The sequence below is a fragment of the Lonchura striata genome, chromosome 1 (genome assembly GCF_046129695.1).
Source record: "Lonchura striata isolate bLonStr1 chromosome 1, bLonStr1.mat, whole genome shotgun sequence".
In the NCBI taxonomy this organism is placed as follows: domain Eukaryota; kingdom Metazoa; phylum Chordata; class Aves; order Passeriformes; family Estrildidae; genus Lonchura; species Lonchura striata.
This window is the reverse complement of record NC_134603.1, coordinates 96,215,927-96,232,996: the sequence shown is the minus strand read 5'-3', so window position 1 is coordinate 96,232,996 and position 17,070 is coordinate 96,215,927. Positions and strand designations below refer to the sequence as shown.

General features: G+C 43.8%; 2 protein-coding genes across 4 annotated transcripts; both read left to right on the top strand.

The window, feature by feature from the left end:
* The first annotated feature begins 335 nt into the window (after positions 1 to 335).
* On the top strand, positions 336 to 9,430 carry LOC110470707 (serpin B6-like). Of its 2 annotated transcripts, none has more exons than XM_021530563.3 (8): positions 336 to 512; positions 2,703 to 2,812; positions 3,191 to 3,368; positions 4,239 to 4,376; positions 4,976 to 5,093; positions 5,332 to 5,474; positions 7,061 to 7,228; positions 8,141 to 9,430. In XM_021530563.3, the coding sequence occupies exons 3-8, from the start codon at positions 3,201 to 3,203 to the stop codon at positions 8,546 to 8,548; spliced, it is 1,143 nt and encodes a 380-aa protein (XP_021386238.2). In that variant the 5' UTR covers positions 336 to 512; positions 2,703 to 2,812; positions 3,191 to 3,200; the 3' UTR covers positions 8,549 to 9,430. The 2 variants fall into 2 exon arrangements, with proteins under 2 accessions (XP_021386238.2, XP_021386237.2); XM_021530562.3 differs by having other exon boundaries at positions 2,700 to 2,812.
* Positions 9,431 to 9,628: 198 nt separating this feature from the next.
* Positions 9,629 to 15,609, top strand: LOC144246981 (serpin B6-like). Of its 2 annotated transcripts, none has more exons than XM_077786019.1 (8): positions 9,629 to 9,700; positions 10,426 to 10,550; positions 10,912 to 11,089; positions 12,156 to 12,293; positions 12,914 to 13,031; positions 13,267 to 13,409; positions 14,300 to 14,467; positions 15,140 to 15,609. In XM_077786019.1, exons 2-8 carry the CDS (start codon positions 10,501 to 10,503, stop codon positions 15,545 to 15,547), a joined length of 1,203 nt encoding a protein of 400 aa, XP_077642145.1. In that variant the 5' UTR covers positions 9,629 to 9,700; positions 10,426 to 10,500; the 3' UTR covers positions 15,548 to 15,609. The 2 variants fall into 2 exon arrangements, with proteins under 2 accessions (XP_077642145.1, XP_077642144.1); XM_077786018.1 differs by lacking the exon at positions 9,629 to 9,700 and adding an exon at positions 9,736 to 10,075.
* Positions 15,610 to 17,070: the final 1,461 nt, after the last annotated feature.

The following is a 17,070-nucleotide window of genomic DNA, read 5'->3' as shown; positions in this document are numbered from 1 at the left end:
CCAAGTCTTCACCAGCTCCCGATAACTCTCATGTTGCTCCACAGATTCTTTCTAATAAAATATTTTTTAAAAAAAGTACAGCTCTCTACGGGCTATTTTTCTCACTCAGACCCTCAGGAATGCGAGGAAGGGTTAAGGCCGTACAGCGTCTGGCGGCAGCAACAGCTCAGCTTGGCTCAGAGCAACCCTAGCTTCAGAAATACGTGATGGTAATTAACAACCCTCACGGACCGGGGGTGTTTTCCGTCAGCTCTGCCACGAGAGGGAGGCAGAGGCGAAGCACGGGCCGCGGCCGGCGGAGCTGCGAGGGGAGGGCAGAGGCGGCTGCCGGGGCTCCCTGCGGCGGGGGCGGGGGGCAGCCATTTTCCCGGGAAGGGCTGCGGCGCCTCCCGCTCCCGGCAGCCAGGGGCAGAGCGCCTCAGGCTCCGGCTGCATCCCGGGAGGGGCCGGGCTCCCGTCCCTTCCCTCTGCCGGGCGGCGCTGCCGGGAGCGGGGAGCGCGGCGGCCGCGGGGTGAGTGCGGCGGCCGCGTTGCTCTGGCCGCTGCTGCCTTGTCCTCCAGGTTTTCTACGGGAAAGCCTGTGCCTGCGTTTTCTAGGGTTTTCTTGTTTTGCGGGTTTTTCTAGGAAGTAGAGCTGAATGGCGTTGCTTTTACTGTGTTTTGTATTTTCTTTTTTTTTTAATTTTTTTTATTTTTCCTTCCCTCTTTCGTGACATTCCCTGAACACCGCTGCTCTTTGCCAGCGGGAGCCGCGGCGGTGCGGCTGGAACGCTTCTCGTGGGAGCGCCGGGAGCTCCGCGGGGTTGCGACGTCTCTCCCCAGGCCAAGCCCGTGGGAGGGCGGAAGAGGAACTCTTCCCGCCAGGGAGGGCCAACCCTTCGGCTTTTTGTGCCTCGGCTTGCTGGGACAGTGTCCGGCTCCTCCCGGCCCCTGCAGAGGCACCCGGGTCAGGAGCCCGACAGCAGCGGGGCCGTGTCATTCCCTGCATCCCAGGGAGAGCTGCGATGCCAAGGGCCATCAACAAGGGCTGTCCGCGGTCTCGCCCTGCAAGTGTCTTAACATTGCTCCCAACTCTCTAAATCCTAAATGAAGCCTTTTTCTTCAAGGAAGGAAGCCTGCTTTGTTTCAGCGTGTGGGAAAGAGGGGTGTCTGTGCCACGGACAGAGCTTTGTCTGTGGAGATGGACGTGGTCTGGTGCTCATTGCCCTGAGTTCCCTCCGGGGCTGAGTGTGAAAGAGTCAGCTTGAGACGCCTCTGATACAGCTGACACAATGTGGGGAAGTGTCCTTGTTTGCTGGACACTGATCCACGTCGTAGTTTTTGTGGGAAGTGTCTCTTAGGCCGTGCTGCACCCTGCTGTGGTTTCCCCGTGGCAAGGCCCTGCAGTGGTTGTCTGCTGATCGATCTACATACAGCCTTTCGGTCAATAAAAACTGGCCTGGAGCATGGGTGTCAAGTGCTGAGCATATACGCTTCAAATTCAGACTGGTAGGAACACAAAACCTCTGCACAAGTTTGTTGACCTGCAGAGCATGGGGAGAGCAGAGTAAGGAATGAGTTGCTGTCAGCAAACCCTTTGACCACTGAGGGCTGTGCAGCAGTTTACAATTGACTGACAAATATGTACTTGTATCGTGAGGTTTTTTGTTCTTTAAAGGGCGGGCATTGTGTATTGTCTCTGAAACGGTGGATTACAAATTGTGCATTGTCTCTGATGAGAAAGGGGTCTGTAGTTATGTTGCTGCTCCTGAGCTGCAAAGAAAGCATAGTTGACTATGTGCAGATGTAACTCCTAGCCTTGTGTCCCAGCTGTTGAATATTATTTATTATATTTATGAATATTATTTAAACACCCCTGTTTTTCAGGCAGGTAAATAATGTCAGTTGTGTCCTTTAGTCTGTAAATTCTTGCCTGTTGGGGAAACCGTACAGACACTTTATAGAAAATAACTGCCTGTTGGTGTCACTATTCCTGTGTGTTTTGACCCGGAAGTCAAAAAAACCTTATTGCTAGCAATCTGCAGATACTGGGGTAGTAGGAAAATTCTGGTCTTCAATGTAGCCAGTGTGAATACTGTGTGTCTCTTCTTTATTCTGTGATGTGCATAAATTACTCATTCAGACACAATGGGAGGATTGTTTCCATCTAAGCGTTCTTGTTTTTTGGTTGTACTTTTTTCAAGTTACGGGCAAAGAAAAATAGGATAAAATTGCTACTATTTATAGTAAAGCTGCTAGCAAGGAATTTTCTTGGTTTGAAAAGCATGCATGTGGAAACTTGCTCTTTTCAACTCTCTGTCCAAGATAATGAATCAGTAGTATGAATTAAAGGTGGTTTTGTATTTGGTAGCAACATGTCAACACTAGGCCCTGCCTAAAGGGAAGAACAAAACACAGAGATAGTAAAAACGATCAGCATTTATTTTATGATGACTTAGATACTTATCTGTACTTATCTGTGGTTAACTCGGTGTTCTAGTACTTATTGCTCATTTAATAGGTGTGGTGTTTAATCTCAGATTCACTGCCTATAGCAGATGTATACCGAGTATGACAGTTTGATTGTGGGCGTTGCCATGCTGCAGGCAATAAAATGGAAAGAAAATGAACTTTGATTTTTTTCCTGTGTAATTCAGCAGGAAGTTGCAGTCACCTGTCATGCTGGCAGGTGAAATAATTTTTTTTCTTCTTTTATCTAGTAGGCCAAGTCATTCTGCTGTCTTCTCCCAGCCTGGCTGGCAGGTTTAAAACCCAGTGTGCACACATAGAAGCAAGCTGCAGATACCACTGAAAGCCTGTAGACTTAGAGAAGGTAAGAGTTGGTTTATCTAGTGTTCTGATGTCTAACTTTGGATCTGGTGGAGTAATAAAGGGAAATTATTTTCTGTGTGAAGTCAAGAGAAACTTCTTTCAGGAAGTCCTGAACAAAATGCTCTTGTGCCTGATCACCTCAAAATATGTCACGCTGTGTAGGTATGGGATTGAAGTCCAGTAGCAGACTGTAAATTGCAGAAATAACTCAAATGTGTAGTATAGGATCTCAGGTGCTTGAGGCACCAAATCAGTCTCCAGTGAGCTGATAATTTCCCAACCTTTGCTGCCTAGTTTATGCTTAGAAGTGTAAAAGAGAGACGAGTGATTTTTATTCAAATGGATTTGAATCATTCTTGTTCTGTGTTTTATGTCCCAGGCTGGGAAGCATGGAAAGTCTCTGTGCAGCAAACAGCGCTTTTGCTGTGGACCTCTTAAGAAAGCTGTGTGAGAAGAAAAGTGGGCAGAATGTGTTCTTTTCACCATTTAGTATTTCTTCTGCTTTGTCTATGGTTTTGCTGGGTTCCAGAGGTAGCACTGAAGCCCAAATAAGCAAGGTAGGTCAAAATAAACTTGGTGGATTGCATTTGATGGGATCATATGAGGAACAAATGTGTCTTCCAGTGTGTGACATGCACTTGTGCTGAACTGTGATTGTCACTGTGGTGTGAGAGAGCAGACCTCTTCCTCTGGAGTGTGTTTAAGGAGAATCAATTTTCATAGTTTTTGAAGTGTGAGATTCCTTCATTATGAAATGAAGTTTACTACATTTTTTTGGGTGGGGATTTTGTGGTTTTTGAGATAGATCTTCTTTAATATGTAATTCAGAGGTATGCGGTTATATTTTTTTTGTTTGGCTTGATCAATTTATAGTTCCATAAAACATTATATTCTGCTTCCCTGTTTTGACTTAATATCAGATAATATATGTTTTCAAAATGTAGCCAGACACATAAAAAAAGAAATCCACAGTGACTGAATGTCAACCTGTTAGCATGGTTTACACTTTTTTGTTTTAAACTTGCTTAGGTAGCAGATAGGACTTGTTATGTGTTTTACATATGACCTCACAAAATTAAGTGCAGAATCAGTCCTTTAGGTTCTGATGTTGGGCTCTTTTGCAAAGTGAGAGATGAGTAAAAACCTGTAGTTTAAAAAATATTTACTATTAATAGAAGTTTTTCAAAAACTTATGTTGTTGCCATATTTGGAAATACTCAAAAGCCATCTGGAAACAGTCCTGGACTATGGACAGTATATGTCCCTGCTTGGACAGGGCTTTGTAGCAGATTGTCCCCACAGGTCCCTTCCCAGCAGAGCCATTCTGTGATCCTGCTTGGCTTGAGGGAAGGAAAGTCAGGACTAGTTACTCTGCTGGTCCCTAATTTATGACTTGTACAAGCACTGCAGAGGTTGTCTTTGTGCAGGTGCTTTCTCTGAACAATGCCCAGGATGCTCACAATGGGTATCAATCCCTTCTCTCCGAAATTAATGATCCCAACACCAAATACATCCTGAGAACTGCGAACCGCCTCTATGGAGAAAAGACCTTTGAGTTTCTTCCAGTAAGTAGCCATTAAATTTGTTGTGGTTGTTAGGATAATGTGCTTGGAACCTCTGTCCTCTGGAGATCAAGGCAGGCTTTGGGGTTTGCCTTCCAGATTTTCTGTGCTGAGAGCCAGGAGTGCAATTGATTCTGTCAGAGCCTGGTGTCTGAACTTGGCGGAGAATCTTTTTTAAATAACACGTCATCTGTATATGGCAAAGCAGTGTCTACACTTGAGGGTTTTGTGATCCATTCATATATTTGTTGTGGGACAAATGGTTGATGTATCTCTTGGCAAAAGTCTCATAAACAAACCTGTAAAATCATATGTTACATCCATGAAGCATAAAATAAAAACCGGAAAAAAATAGCCATATCATTTTAAATTAATTTATGTAGACATTTGTACTACAGTGCATTAGCCATTTGATTTAATAATAATTCCTAGTTCAAAGAAGGGGTATAAATCCTCGTAGGAACTTGTTAGTGATAATTTAATGGCTATATATGAAGCTGGGGAAGGGAAGCAGGGAGATTTCCTTGGAGAATGCAAGAATCATCTGTGTCCGAATGAGAGTGAATCTCTTGCTGAAAATCTGTTGTGGATGTCCCTGTTAGTCATTTATAGAGTCCAGTCAGAAATCCTACCATGCTGGCCTGGAACAGATGGACTTTCTGCATGCTTGGGAGGATTCCAGGAAGCAAATCAATGGCTGGGTAGAGGAAAGGACTGAAGGTGAGTGCTTTTCCAAGTGCCCAGTTGTGTTTAATGGTATCCATTTTTTATGTAAACACCTATCCCTGGGTATAGGATTTTGAATTCAGATAACTCAGATGATGAACTATTGCTGTATTTGCTACATAATTCTCTTCTCTATTGTTTATTAATTGGAGAGCAGATACTGTCTTGGAGAATATTTAGATACATTTCCAACTATTAAAAAAATGCAATTTTTATCTTTTGTGTCATAAAGGTAAAATTCAGAACCTGTTGGCAGAGGGGATTCTCGATTCCTTGACCAGGCTTGTGTTGGTGAATGCCATCTATTTCAAAGGCAATTGGGAAGAGCAGTTCAACAAACAGAGTACCACAGAAAGGCCATTCCAAATTAATAAGGTATGATGTGCTAAAATTCTGGCAATACACTGTTAATCTGAAGTAGCCTGAAATGACCACCTTTAAAAAGAAATTAAATTTTTCAAGCAGGGTTGCCTTGGGTGGGCTGTATGGGATTCTTTCTGCCCCTCCCTTTCATATGAATACCTTCTTTGCTGAGTTTCTCTGAACTTTTCACATAATTACAAGAACCTTTCATATAGCACAAAGACAGGTGTGAAAGTTTGTGAATTTAAGTCTTCTTCAGTCAGAGCTTCCCTGCTACATTTCTGCCCCTGAGCCAATCCAAAAGATGCAAAGCAAATTTCCTTTGAAGACCTGTGTTCTCTACAGTCTTGATTTTAGAAGTAGGTCTGTGCTCTTGAGGAGGACTTGGCCCCTGGCATGGACAGGCCATGGCTGCCCCTCAGGATCCCCTGCAGCCCTGGGTTGGCCTCCAGGAGTCATGAACAAGAAGTTGTGAATGTGCCTTCCTTAACTCACCTGCTTGAAGCCTTCTTAGTGGAAAATTGAAGCTCACATGCCTGTCTGGAAACTGTCCCTCCCCACAATGGTGAAATAAATCCAACAAGCCTTTTAAGTGCTGCTAGGACAATTTAAATAAGGGAGTGTTAACTGTTCACCCCATACCCTGTACAAGAGCATTTCAGAAACTGCTGGACTGGCTTAGTTCCTGACACCCTGTCCTCCGTGAACAATTGGAAATGCAAGGTGTAAGCTGAAACCTTAAGCTGGTTATTTTACATGCTGTTCGGTAAGAAAGAGTTACTGTGACATCCCAGGAACATTTCCAACATCCTGTGAAATCATTTTTGTGACTCTTGCAATTCTTATGACTCACTGGATGATTTTCTATTGCTGTGTGGTTTTCCTTTTGCTTATTGATCCTTTTCATGTGTCATTGCTGCTGCAAAATAATTTCTGCCATATTCTCTCTGGGCATTATTCTAATGGGCACTGCTTTAATAACAAAAAGCTACTTATGTGACAATCTCATTAAGGGAAAGGAGAAAGCAATGAAACGGAGAGAAGGAAACTAATGATGTAAACAATAATAGCTGATGCTCCATGTGGAAATGGATTAAGATAGCAGAAAATGAAAATTAGAATTAAATCTCTCCGCTTACTACTATCCTTATGACTTTTAAGAATTCAAAATAATACTCTTTCTTGGTAGCTTTAGTATCCACATTTTAAAATATTTTATGTCTTTGTTATAGCGATTGGAACCACAAAGATAAACAGTACATACATTGAAATAATTTATTCATTTATTGTGAAAAACAATGTCCCTGCTTATTACTAGATCACTTTAGAAGTTGTCAGTAGATCTTAAGTTAACAAAAAGGTGGGGACATCTATTTACCTTAAATGAATCTTCAAAAACATTTTTACATTAGTAATTAAAAAGGAAATCACAGGATATTTGTTATTTACAAAGAACAGTGTGGTGTCTGTGTTCTGTGGTGTGTGATCAGTTTTCCTTGGTAAAATCCTAAAAGGCCCAAAGTAACTTGCTGCCTGCTTTGTAGTTTCAGACCAGCAGAGAAGCTCTGCACTCACTGTTGACATCTCTTCATTTCTAGAACGAGACCAGGCCTGTGCAGATGATGTTCAAGGAGGCAAATTTTAACATGACCTACATTGGAGACTTTCAGACCAAAATCCTTGAGCTCCCATATGTGGGTAATGAACTGAGCATGATCATCCTGCTCCCTGATGCAATCCAGGATGGATCCACAGGCTTGGAAAGAGTAAGTTGTTGAGCTGAGTGCAAAGACAGCCAGAATCCTTCCAGGGAAGAAAGTGTGAATAGCACAGAGACCTGCAGTTCAGTTCCAGAGCAATTGTGTGGCTGGTGCTCAAGGCCAGCAGAAATGTCCCTCTGCTCCCTGTCCCCAAGGTGACAGCCCCTGCTATGTCAGTGCTGCTCAGGCTGTGTGCTGCTCCCTTAGGCAGAGGCTCTGGAAGATGAGCTGGCCCTGCTCAGGAGCAGAGGTCAGGTGTGATTTTGGTGAAGGCAAAGTATGGTGATGATGGAATGTGGAGAGGGGGATTTTGGGTGGGCTCTTTGGAAGTCCTGTGGCTTGTCCTGTAGGTCTTCTGTGCTGAGCAGCTGGCAGGTGGTGTGTGGCTCACTGCCTGGAAAGAGGCTCACAGGAAAGGGCAGGATACTAGTTTGGGCTCTTAGGCACTCTGGACAAGGAGTTTATGAATAAAGTTTTCTAAGACTGACTGCAAAGGGCTTTTGTGAACACACTGTTTTCATGATGCTGCTGGCTGACCTGAAGGTTCAACCTTTGGTGAAGAGATAGAACTGGGCTTGGTTTCTTTGGGTCCTTGTTAGCTGTTCTTCCATGCCTTTCTGTCCCATAAGTAAAAATTCGAAACAACTCTGAACTGTTTAAAATGTTCTGTAGAAGTAAGCATTACATGGAGGGGTTTGATCCCTATTATAGCAGCCAGAACAAACATTTCGTAATGATCTTGATGGGGGCAGTATTCTCTAGTGATAGGTATAACTTAGTTCCGACCTGAGACACTAGCCAGGTTTAAAAAGATGCATCCTATGCACTATGTAAACAAAACCCATAATAATTTCTTTTGCTTGTGTAACACTTACTCAATTCCCATTGTAATTAAGTAAATTTGGAATTTTTCTTCAGCTGGAAAGAGAACTTACATATGAGAAACTAATAGATTGGATCAATCCTGAAATGATGGACTCTACAAAAGTGAGGGTGTCTTTACCCAGATTTAAACTGGAAGAAGATTATGATCTGAAACCTATTTTAAGCTGCATGGGAATGACTGATGCATTTGAGTTGGGCAAGGCAGACTTCTCAGGAATCTCACCTGGAGATGACCAGCTGGTGCTCTCTGAAGTGGTTCACAAATCCTTTGTGGAAGTCAATGAAGAAGGCACTGAAGCAGCTGCTGCCACAGGTGCAGTGATGATGATGCGCTGTGCAATGATAGTTCCAGAATTCATTGCTGATCATCCCTTTCTCTTCTTCATCCGGCACAACAAAACTTCCAGCATTTTGTTCTGTGGCAGATTTTGCTGTCCCTAAGGAGGAGATGTCATGGCAGCACATGTACTATCAAACAATAAATTTACATTTCCCTAGAACAAGGTGATTCCTTCTGCACTAATTGTCTCTTTCAGCTGTGCCTGCACCCTTTTCCGTGATCTTGGTTCTTGGGCTGGGCAGGAATAACAGAGCTGCTTAGACAAACAGGGCACCTGCCATGTCCAGCCCCCCCTGTACCTGTGTGCAGAGGTCTCCAGGTTCTTGCTGACACAAGAGCCATCCCATTTGCTCTGTGGGTGGTTCTTCTGTGCCTGACTTGACTTTTGGTGTCCATCAGGCAGAGTCAGGCAGTGAGAGCCCATTGGAGGGAAGTTGTTAATTTTGCTTGTGACAAGGCTGGAGCACATGTGTAGCTTCCTTCCTCTTTAATCTTCCAGACTCCTTCATTTAGTGCCTTTATACATTGCCTGGACCTGAAAGGAGTTTTTGGCAGCCTGTTCTAGGTATTACTCAACATCTTGTGTAGATGTGGGTTTTTGGCTAACAACTGGACCAGCACTTGGGCAAGAATGGGAATGAAAATTACTTTTGTTCCACATGTCACTAAGAGGTATCTGTAGGATGAATACCTTTGTTTCATCACCCCAGGACAGCTGGGTTTATTTCCTGTCACCTCAATCTGGCCCTTTAATAAAGAATGTAACGCACACGGGCACATGGTGCCTATGCAATATTTGAAGGAACAAGTCTTAATTTCAATTATTTTCTCTTGCTACTGTTATATGTTTATCCTATTAATATTTTCTCAGACACCACAATTTACCTGTAGCACACCAAAGTCAGAGGTGCAACATCTTTCCTTATAGTGGGATGTGTTTCGTGGGTCCTGTTCCTGGAATAATAAAAGAAGCGTAAGCCCTGCATGCGTCTCTTTCTCCTTTTTCAATGCTAAATGACACACGTACGTGTCAGGCTGTGGCAGGAGGCGAAGCGTTCTGGCGGAGCCCAGCGGGGCTGGTGTCGCTGGCCCGGCCCAGGCGGGCGCTGTCGCCGCGGTTGTCGCCGGCCGGGCAGGGACGCGGCCGAGCGGGCCCGGCTGCGCCGGGTGGGAGCGGAGCGGGGCAGCCTCCGGCCTTTCCCCGCCCGCGGGGCATCCCGCGGGAATGGGCGGTACCGGCATGGAACACCGGGGTGTGTCCTCGCCTGCGGCAGGCGCAGCGCTCCTCGGGCAGCGGGAGTGCGGCTGTAAAGGGGTTTGGGTGCGCGGCTCGCACGGGCGCTGGAGGGAAAGGAAAGTGAAGGCACCGCCGGGCTGTTGGTTTCGATGCTGGCTCGGGAGGTGCCGGTGCTTCCTTCGGCACAGAGCTTGATAAAAGACCTTTGCAGAGCTGCCGTGCCGACGTGGGTCTGCCGGAGAGAGCTGACACTGATATTTGGAATTTGCGTGGGAGGGCAGTGCAGGAAATCCCCAAATTCTGATGCAAACTCCTTCCCGTATTTGAGTCTAAAAGGAAGCAGTGAATCTTCCAGTTCTGCTTTAAGAAGTAGTGTGGGGAAAGCTGCAGTGTGAGTGAAATGTGTGGGGCGTGCAATGTCTGTGAGTTTGGAGAACTTTAATGTGGAAATGCCAACACAAAGCCTTCCAATCAGCCGATATAGCAATGCATATTTTTTTAAATATACTGGCATTAACTTGGAGTGAGGAGTAAGGTTGGGATAGATGAGTAATGTGGGGAAGAAATACCCTATTACAATGTGACTAATTTTTGCGTGGTTTGGTTGGGGTTTTTTGTTTGTTTGGGGAATTGTTGTTGGCTTTTTTTCAGCGTGGTTGTGGGTGTTTTTTTCGGTTTTTGGTTTTTTTTTTTTTTTTTTCATTTAGAGTATGTTGCAGTGACAGTGATATTTCTTGCTAGTTCTCTTGCTTTTAGACAAAGTCATTCTGCTGGCTTCTCCCAGCCTGACTGGCAGGTTTAAAACCCAGCGTGCACATGCAGAAGCAAGCTGCAGGTACCACTGAAGGTCTGCAGACTTCTAGAAGGTAAGAGCTGGCAATTCTGCTGTTCTGATGTCTAACTTTGGCTCTGGTGATCCAATAAAGGGGGTTTCTTTTCTGTGTGAAGTCAAGAGAAACTTCTTTCAGGAAGTCCTGAACACAAGCTGTTGCACCTGATCACCTCAAAAGATGTCACACTGTGTAGGTATGGGATTGAAATCCAGTAGCAGACTCTAAATGGGTAAAATGACTCAAATGTGTAGTTCAAGGCACCAAATCAGCCTCCTGTGAGCTGATAATTTCCCAACCTTTGCTGCCTAGTTTATGCTTAGAAGTGTAAAAGAGAGACGAGTGATTTTTATTCAAATGGATTTGAATCATTCTTGTTCTGTGTTTTATGTCCCAGGCTGGGAAGCATGGAAAGTCTCTGTGCAGCAAACAGCGCTTTTGCTGTGGACCTCTTAAGAAAGCTGTGTGAGAAGAAAAGTGGGCAGAATGTGTTCTTTTCACCATTTAGTATTTCTTCTGCTTTGTCTATGGTTTTGCTGGGTTCCAGAGGTAGCACTGAAGCCCAAATAAGCAAGGTAGGTCAAAATAAACTTGGTGGATTGCATTTGATGGGATCATATGAGGAACAGATGTGTCTTTCAGAGTGTGACATGCACTTGTGCTAACCTGTGATTTAGCACAGTGTGATTTAAACTGTGAGAGAGCAGAGCTCTTCCTCTTGGGTGTGTGTGTAAACAGAACCTGTTTTCTTTGGGTTTTTTTTTTGGTTTTTTTTTTTTTTTTTGTGAGCTTTGTTCAGTATGAAATGAAGAGGTTTCTGGATTTAGTTTGTGCAGTTTTTTTGTTGTTTTTGAGACTGATCTTCTTTTTATGTAATTAGAATGTTCCTGGAGTTTTTTTAAATTATCGATAGGTGGCTACATCAATTCTTTTCCTTTTCTTCTTTGCTTGGGTTAAAACCATATGATACATGTTCTAAAAATGAATTCAGGCACATAAAACTGCATTTAAAATCCCAGTGCCTATATTTCTCTCTGGTGACTGCAACTTGACTTATTCCTTTTTATAAATTTGCTCAGGTAGCAAATATCTCTTGGCTCATGTTTTTTGTAGGAAGTGACTGTATTGAGTGCAGGAGCAGTAATTTTGGCTTGGATGTTTGCTTCCTTTGCAAATTTGGGGAGGTGTATAAACTCAGATCTTGTTTCCATGTACTTTATAAAAATTTCTCCAAAACCTATGTTGTTGTCATAGTTGTAGACAGTCAAAATCCATCTGGACAAAGTCTGAGCTACCAGCTCTAGGCGTCCCTGCTTGGGCAGGGCTTTGTAGGAGATTGTCCCCACAGGTCCCTTCCCAGCAGAGCCATTCTGTGATCCTGTAGCACTTGGCTTGAGGGAAGGAAAGTCAGGACTAGTTACTCTGCTGCTCCCTAATTTCTGACTTGTGCAACATCTTGCTGGTAACATCAGATGTGCCTGGCATGATAAACTCCAGATGTGGGAGGTGTGGTGAAAAAAATCCCGTGGCTTCAAGTCACAGTATTTAACTTAAATGTAATTTTAATATAAAATCAATCAAGCCGTAGCAAGTGTGTTTAGAGAAGTTATGGACACTGCTGTGGATGTTGTCTTTGTGCAGGTGCTTTCTCTGAACAATGCCCAGGATGCTCACAATGGGTATCAATCCCTTCTCTCTGAAATTAATGATCCCAACACCAAATACATCCTGAGAACTGCAAACCGGCTCTATGGAGAAAAGACCTTTGAGTTTCTTCCAGTAAGTAGCCATTAAATTTGTTGTGGTTGTTAGGATAATTTGCTTGGTACTTCTGTCCTCTGGAGATCAAGGCAGGCTTTGGGGTTTGCCTTCCAGATTTTCTGTGCTGAGAGCCAGGAGTGCAATTGATTCTGACAGAGCCTGGTGTCTGAACATAGTGGAGAATCTCCTTTAAATAATTTGTGTTCTGAGTGGAAAATGATGCCAAGCAGAGTAAAATCTATCAGTCTCTACACTTGAGGTTTCTGTAAGCCATTCATATATTTGGCTGTGGGTCAAATGGTTGATATATCTTTTAGCAAAAGTCTTAATAAGAAACTTATAAAATCATGTGTTATGTCCATAAAGCACAAAATAAATACAAGAAAAAAACACTGCCCATTATTGTCAATGAAGTTTAGCAGTTTATAGTAGAGTGCATAAGCCATAACAGTATTATCAATTCCTAGTTCAATGAAGGGGTATAAATCCTCGTAGGAACTTGTTAGTGAGATCTTGAATGGCTATATATGAAGCTGGGGAAGGGAAGCAGGGAGATTTCCTTGGAGAATGCAAGAATCATCTGTGTCCGAATGAGAGTAAATCTCTTGCTGAAAATCTGTTGTGGATGTCCCTGTTAGTCATTTATAGAGTCCAGTCAGAAATCCTACCATGCTGGCCTGGAACAGATGGACTTTCTGCATGCTTGGGAGGATTCCAGGAAGCAAATCAATGGCTGGGTAGAGGAAAGGACTGAAGGTGAGTGCTTTTCCAAGTGCCCAGTTGTGTTTAATGACAGCCATTGTTTGGGTAAACAGCAAGTTCAGGATATATGTTTTGAATTTAAACAACTCAAATGCTGAGCTATTGCTGTGTCAGGTAGATATTTCTCTTCTCTATTGTTTATTCATTGCAGAGTATATACTGTATTGGGTAATAATTAGATCCGTGTCAACCTATAAAATAATGTGTTATTTTTGTTTGCATGGTAAAGGTAAAATTCAGAACCTGTTGGCAGAGGGGATTCTCGATTCCTTGACCAGGCTTGTGTTGGTGAATGCCATCTATTTCAAAGGCAATTGGGAAGAGCAGTTCAACAAACAGAGAACCACAGAAAGGCCATTCCAAATTAATAAGGTATGATGTGCTAAAACGCTGACAATCTTTGCTGAGATTCTCTGAACTTTAATTACAAGAACCTTTCACATAGCACAAAGGCAGGTGTGAAAGTTTGTGAATTGAAGTCTTCTTCAGTCAGAGCTTTCTTTCTGCAGTTCTGCCCCTGAGCCAATCCAAAGGAAACGGTAAACAAATTTCTTTGACAATCTGCTCTGCAGTCTTGATTTTAGAAGTAGGTCTATGCTCTTGAGGAGGACTTGGTCCCTGGCATGGACAGGCCATGGCTGCCCCTCAGGATCCCCTGCAGCCCTGGGTTGACCTCCAGGAGTCAAGAAGTGGTAAATGTGCCTTCCTTAACTCACCTGCTTGAAGCAACCATTGTGGAAAATTGAAGCTCGCATGCCTGTCTGGAAACTGTCCCTCCCCATAGTGGTGAGATAAATCCAAGAACGTTTGAAAGTGATAAGGGAATGTTGATACTTGCCCCAAGACTAGCTCTGACAGCACTTCAGAGACTGCTGGATTGATTCAGTTCCTGACACCTTGGTCTCTGCCTGTTGGAATGTGTTGAAAATGCTGGAAGAAGTATCCAGAGGCACTGTTGCGTTTTCTATTCCCTGCAGCTGTGCAAGCTTAGAAGCAGGTTTCAAGATGCAACACCACCAGGATAAATGGCTGATGAGCCTATATAGGCTTCTTTTGTGTTGTTATGAACTATCATACACTTTTTGTGCCTCATGTTCAGACAGGTACCTTTCCAAAAGGCAGTGATAGGGCTGCACTCTGTGGTGTATGATCAGTTCTCCTTGGTCAGATCCTAAAAGGCCCAAAGTAACTTGCTGCCTGCTTTGTAGTTTCAGACCAGCAGAGAAGCTCAGCACTCACTGTTGACATCTCTTCATTTCTAGAACGAGACCAGACCTGTGCAGATGATGTTCAAGGAGGCAAATTTTAACATGACCTACATTGGAGACTTTGAGACCAAAATCCTTGAGCTCCCATATGTGGGTAATGAACTGAGCATGATCATCCTGCTCCCTGATGCAATCCAGGATGGATCCACAGGCTTGGAAAGAGTAAGTTGTTGAGCTGAGTGCAAAGACAGCCAGAATCCTTCCAGGGAAGAAAGTGTGAATAGCACAGAGACCTGCAGTTCAGTTCCCGGGCAATTGTGTGGCTGGTGCTCAAGGCCAGCAGAAATGTCCCTCTGCTCCCTGTCCGCAAGGTGACAGCCCCTGCTATGTCAGTGCTGCTCAGGCTGTGTGCTGCTCCCTTAGGCAGAGGCTCTGGAAGATGAGCTGGCCCTGCTTAGGAGCAGAGGTCAGCTGTGGTTGTGGTGAAGGCAAAGTATGGTGATGATGGAATGTGGAGAGGGGGATTTTGGGTGGGCTCTTTGGAAGTCCTGTGGCTTGTCCTGTAGGTCTTCTGTGCTGAGCAGCTGGCAGGTGGTGTGTGGCTCACTGCCTGGAAAGAGGCTCTCAGAAAAGGGCAGAATCTCTTTTGTGGTGAGGGTCAGATACAATTTGGGCTCTTTGGCACTCTTGACCTTGACTTTCTTATTAAGCTTTTGTGTAGCTTTTATTCTCATACTAAAAACTAACACCGCCGCAGTCTTCATGCTTAATTCATGGAAAAAATAAGATGCATGTTATGTGCTAGATGAAGAAACACAGAGACATGACTTCTTTGGCTATGTAATGTTGATGCCATAGTAATGGTAATTCATTCTATTTTGTGTTTTTCTTCAGCTGGAAAAAGAACTTACATATGAGAACTTGATGGGTTGGATCAGTCCTAAAATGATGAGGTCTAGAAAAGTGAGGGTGTCTTTACCCAGATTTAAACTGGAAGAAGATTATGATCTGAAATCTATTTTAAGCTGCATGGGAATGACTGATGCATTTGAATTGGGCAAGGCAGACTTTTCAGGAATGTCACCTGGCGATAACCAGCTGGTGCTCTCTGAAGTGGTTCACAAATCCTTTGTGGAAGTCAATGAAGAAGGCACTGAAGCAGCTGCTGCTACAGCTGTATTGAAGGTGGCTCTTTGTGCAAGGACAGTTCCAGAATTCATTGCTGATCATCCCTTTCTCTTCTTCATCCGGCACAACAAAACTTCCAGCATTTTGTTCTGTGGCAGATTTTGCTGTCCCTAAGGAGGAGATGTCGTGGCAGCACATGTACTATCAAACAATAAATTTACATTTCCCTAGAACAAGGTGATTCCTTCTGTACTAATTATCTCTTTCAGCTGTGCCTGCACCCTCTTCTGTGATCTTGGTTCTTGGGCTGGGCAGGAATAACAGAGCTGCTTAGACAAACAGAGCACCTGCCATGTCCAGCCCCCCCTGTACCTGTGTGCAGAGGTCTCCAGGTTCTTGCTGACACAAGAGCCATCCCATTTGCTCTGTGGGTGGTTCTTCTGTGCCTGAGTTGACTTTTGGTGTCCATCAGGCAGAGTCAGGCAGTGAGAGCCCATTGGAGGGAAGTTGTTACTTTTGCTTGTGACAAGGCTGGAGCACATGTGTAGCTTCCTTCCTCTTTAATCTTCCAGACTCATCCATTTAGTGCCTTTATACATTGCCTGTAGCTGAAACGTGTCTTTGGCAGCCTTTTCTAAGTATTGCTGAGCTTGTTGTGTAGATGTGGAGTTTTGACTAGCAACTGGACCACAACTTAGTAAAAAACTATTTTGCAGCAGATGTCCTTTGAGGGTGTTTATGGTGAGAACCATCAGCACAGGAGATCTTGAGTTTTTTATCTTTCACCTGGTTCTAGTCCTTTAACAGGAATGTAGTCTAACTTTAGAATACCAAAGAGAAAGCTGAAGCAGCTTTCCTGACATGGGGATGTTTTTTTGACTTTCTGTTTTTGAAATACTGAAAGAACTCTTAAGTGCTGTAGAGGTCTGTTTCCTTTTGCTACTATTAATAATAAATTTTTAAACCAGTTTTCTGAATAATATTTCTTGTAATACCTGCTTCTGTGTAGCTTGTTTGGAATTCTTTGCTAAAACACAAGTTTTTGCTTGATAGTTAAACCTGCAGGGCTTACTAGGGTTGCCATGAATTAGTGGTTGGCCTTGAATGGATTTCAAGGTATTTCAAAGGATACCAAAGGAATCCCTAGATAATGATTTCTTTTTTTTTTTTTTTTTTTTCTGGGCAGCACTGCAATGCTTTCTCTTGGTTTTTTTTTTTACATGTTGACATCATTCCTTGGTGGACATTATCCAAAAGTTCCTAGATGGGCCTATCCTTTACTCAGTGCACAGTAACCCACCTGTCTCAGGTGAAGCAAACAAAAGCATTATGTGCAGGGGAGAGGGATGAGACCCAGCACTTTTGTCACCAGGACACCTACCATACACTGCAATTAAAGGGCTGTGCACCTGAAACCAGTATGGGCAGTACAGTTGGGGGGGGATGCCCTGGGAGCCAGACCGAGGACTGATGGAGAACGAAGGTCATGATAAACCACAAAAAACTTCTCATGCAGTTAATTTAATTGAAATGAAAAAGAAAAAAAAAACAAAAAACAAAACAAAGCGAAATAATTGTATAAGAGATGAGTGTAAACAGAGACACAGGGTGGGGAGGCAGAGAGGAGTCTCCCTGCGAAAGGGATGCGCTTGCTCCATGGGTCTAAAACCCCTGTATCTCTTACTGTTGGCGCAAGG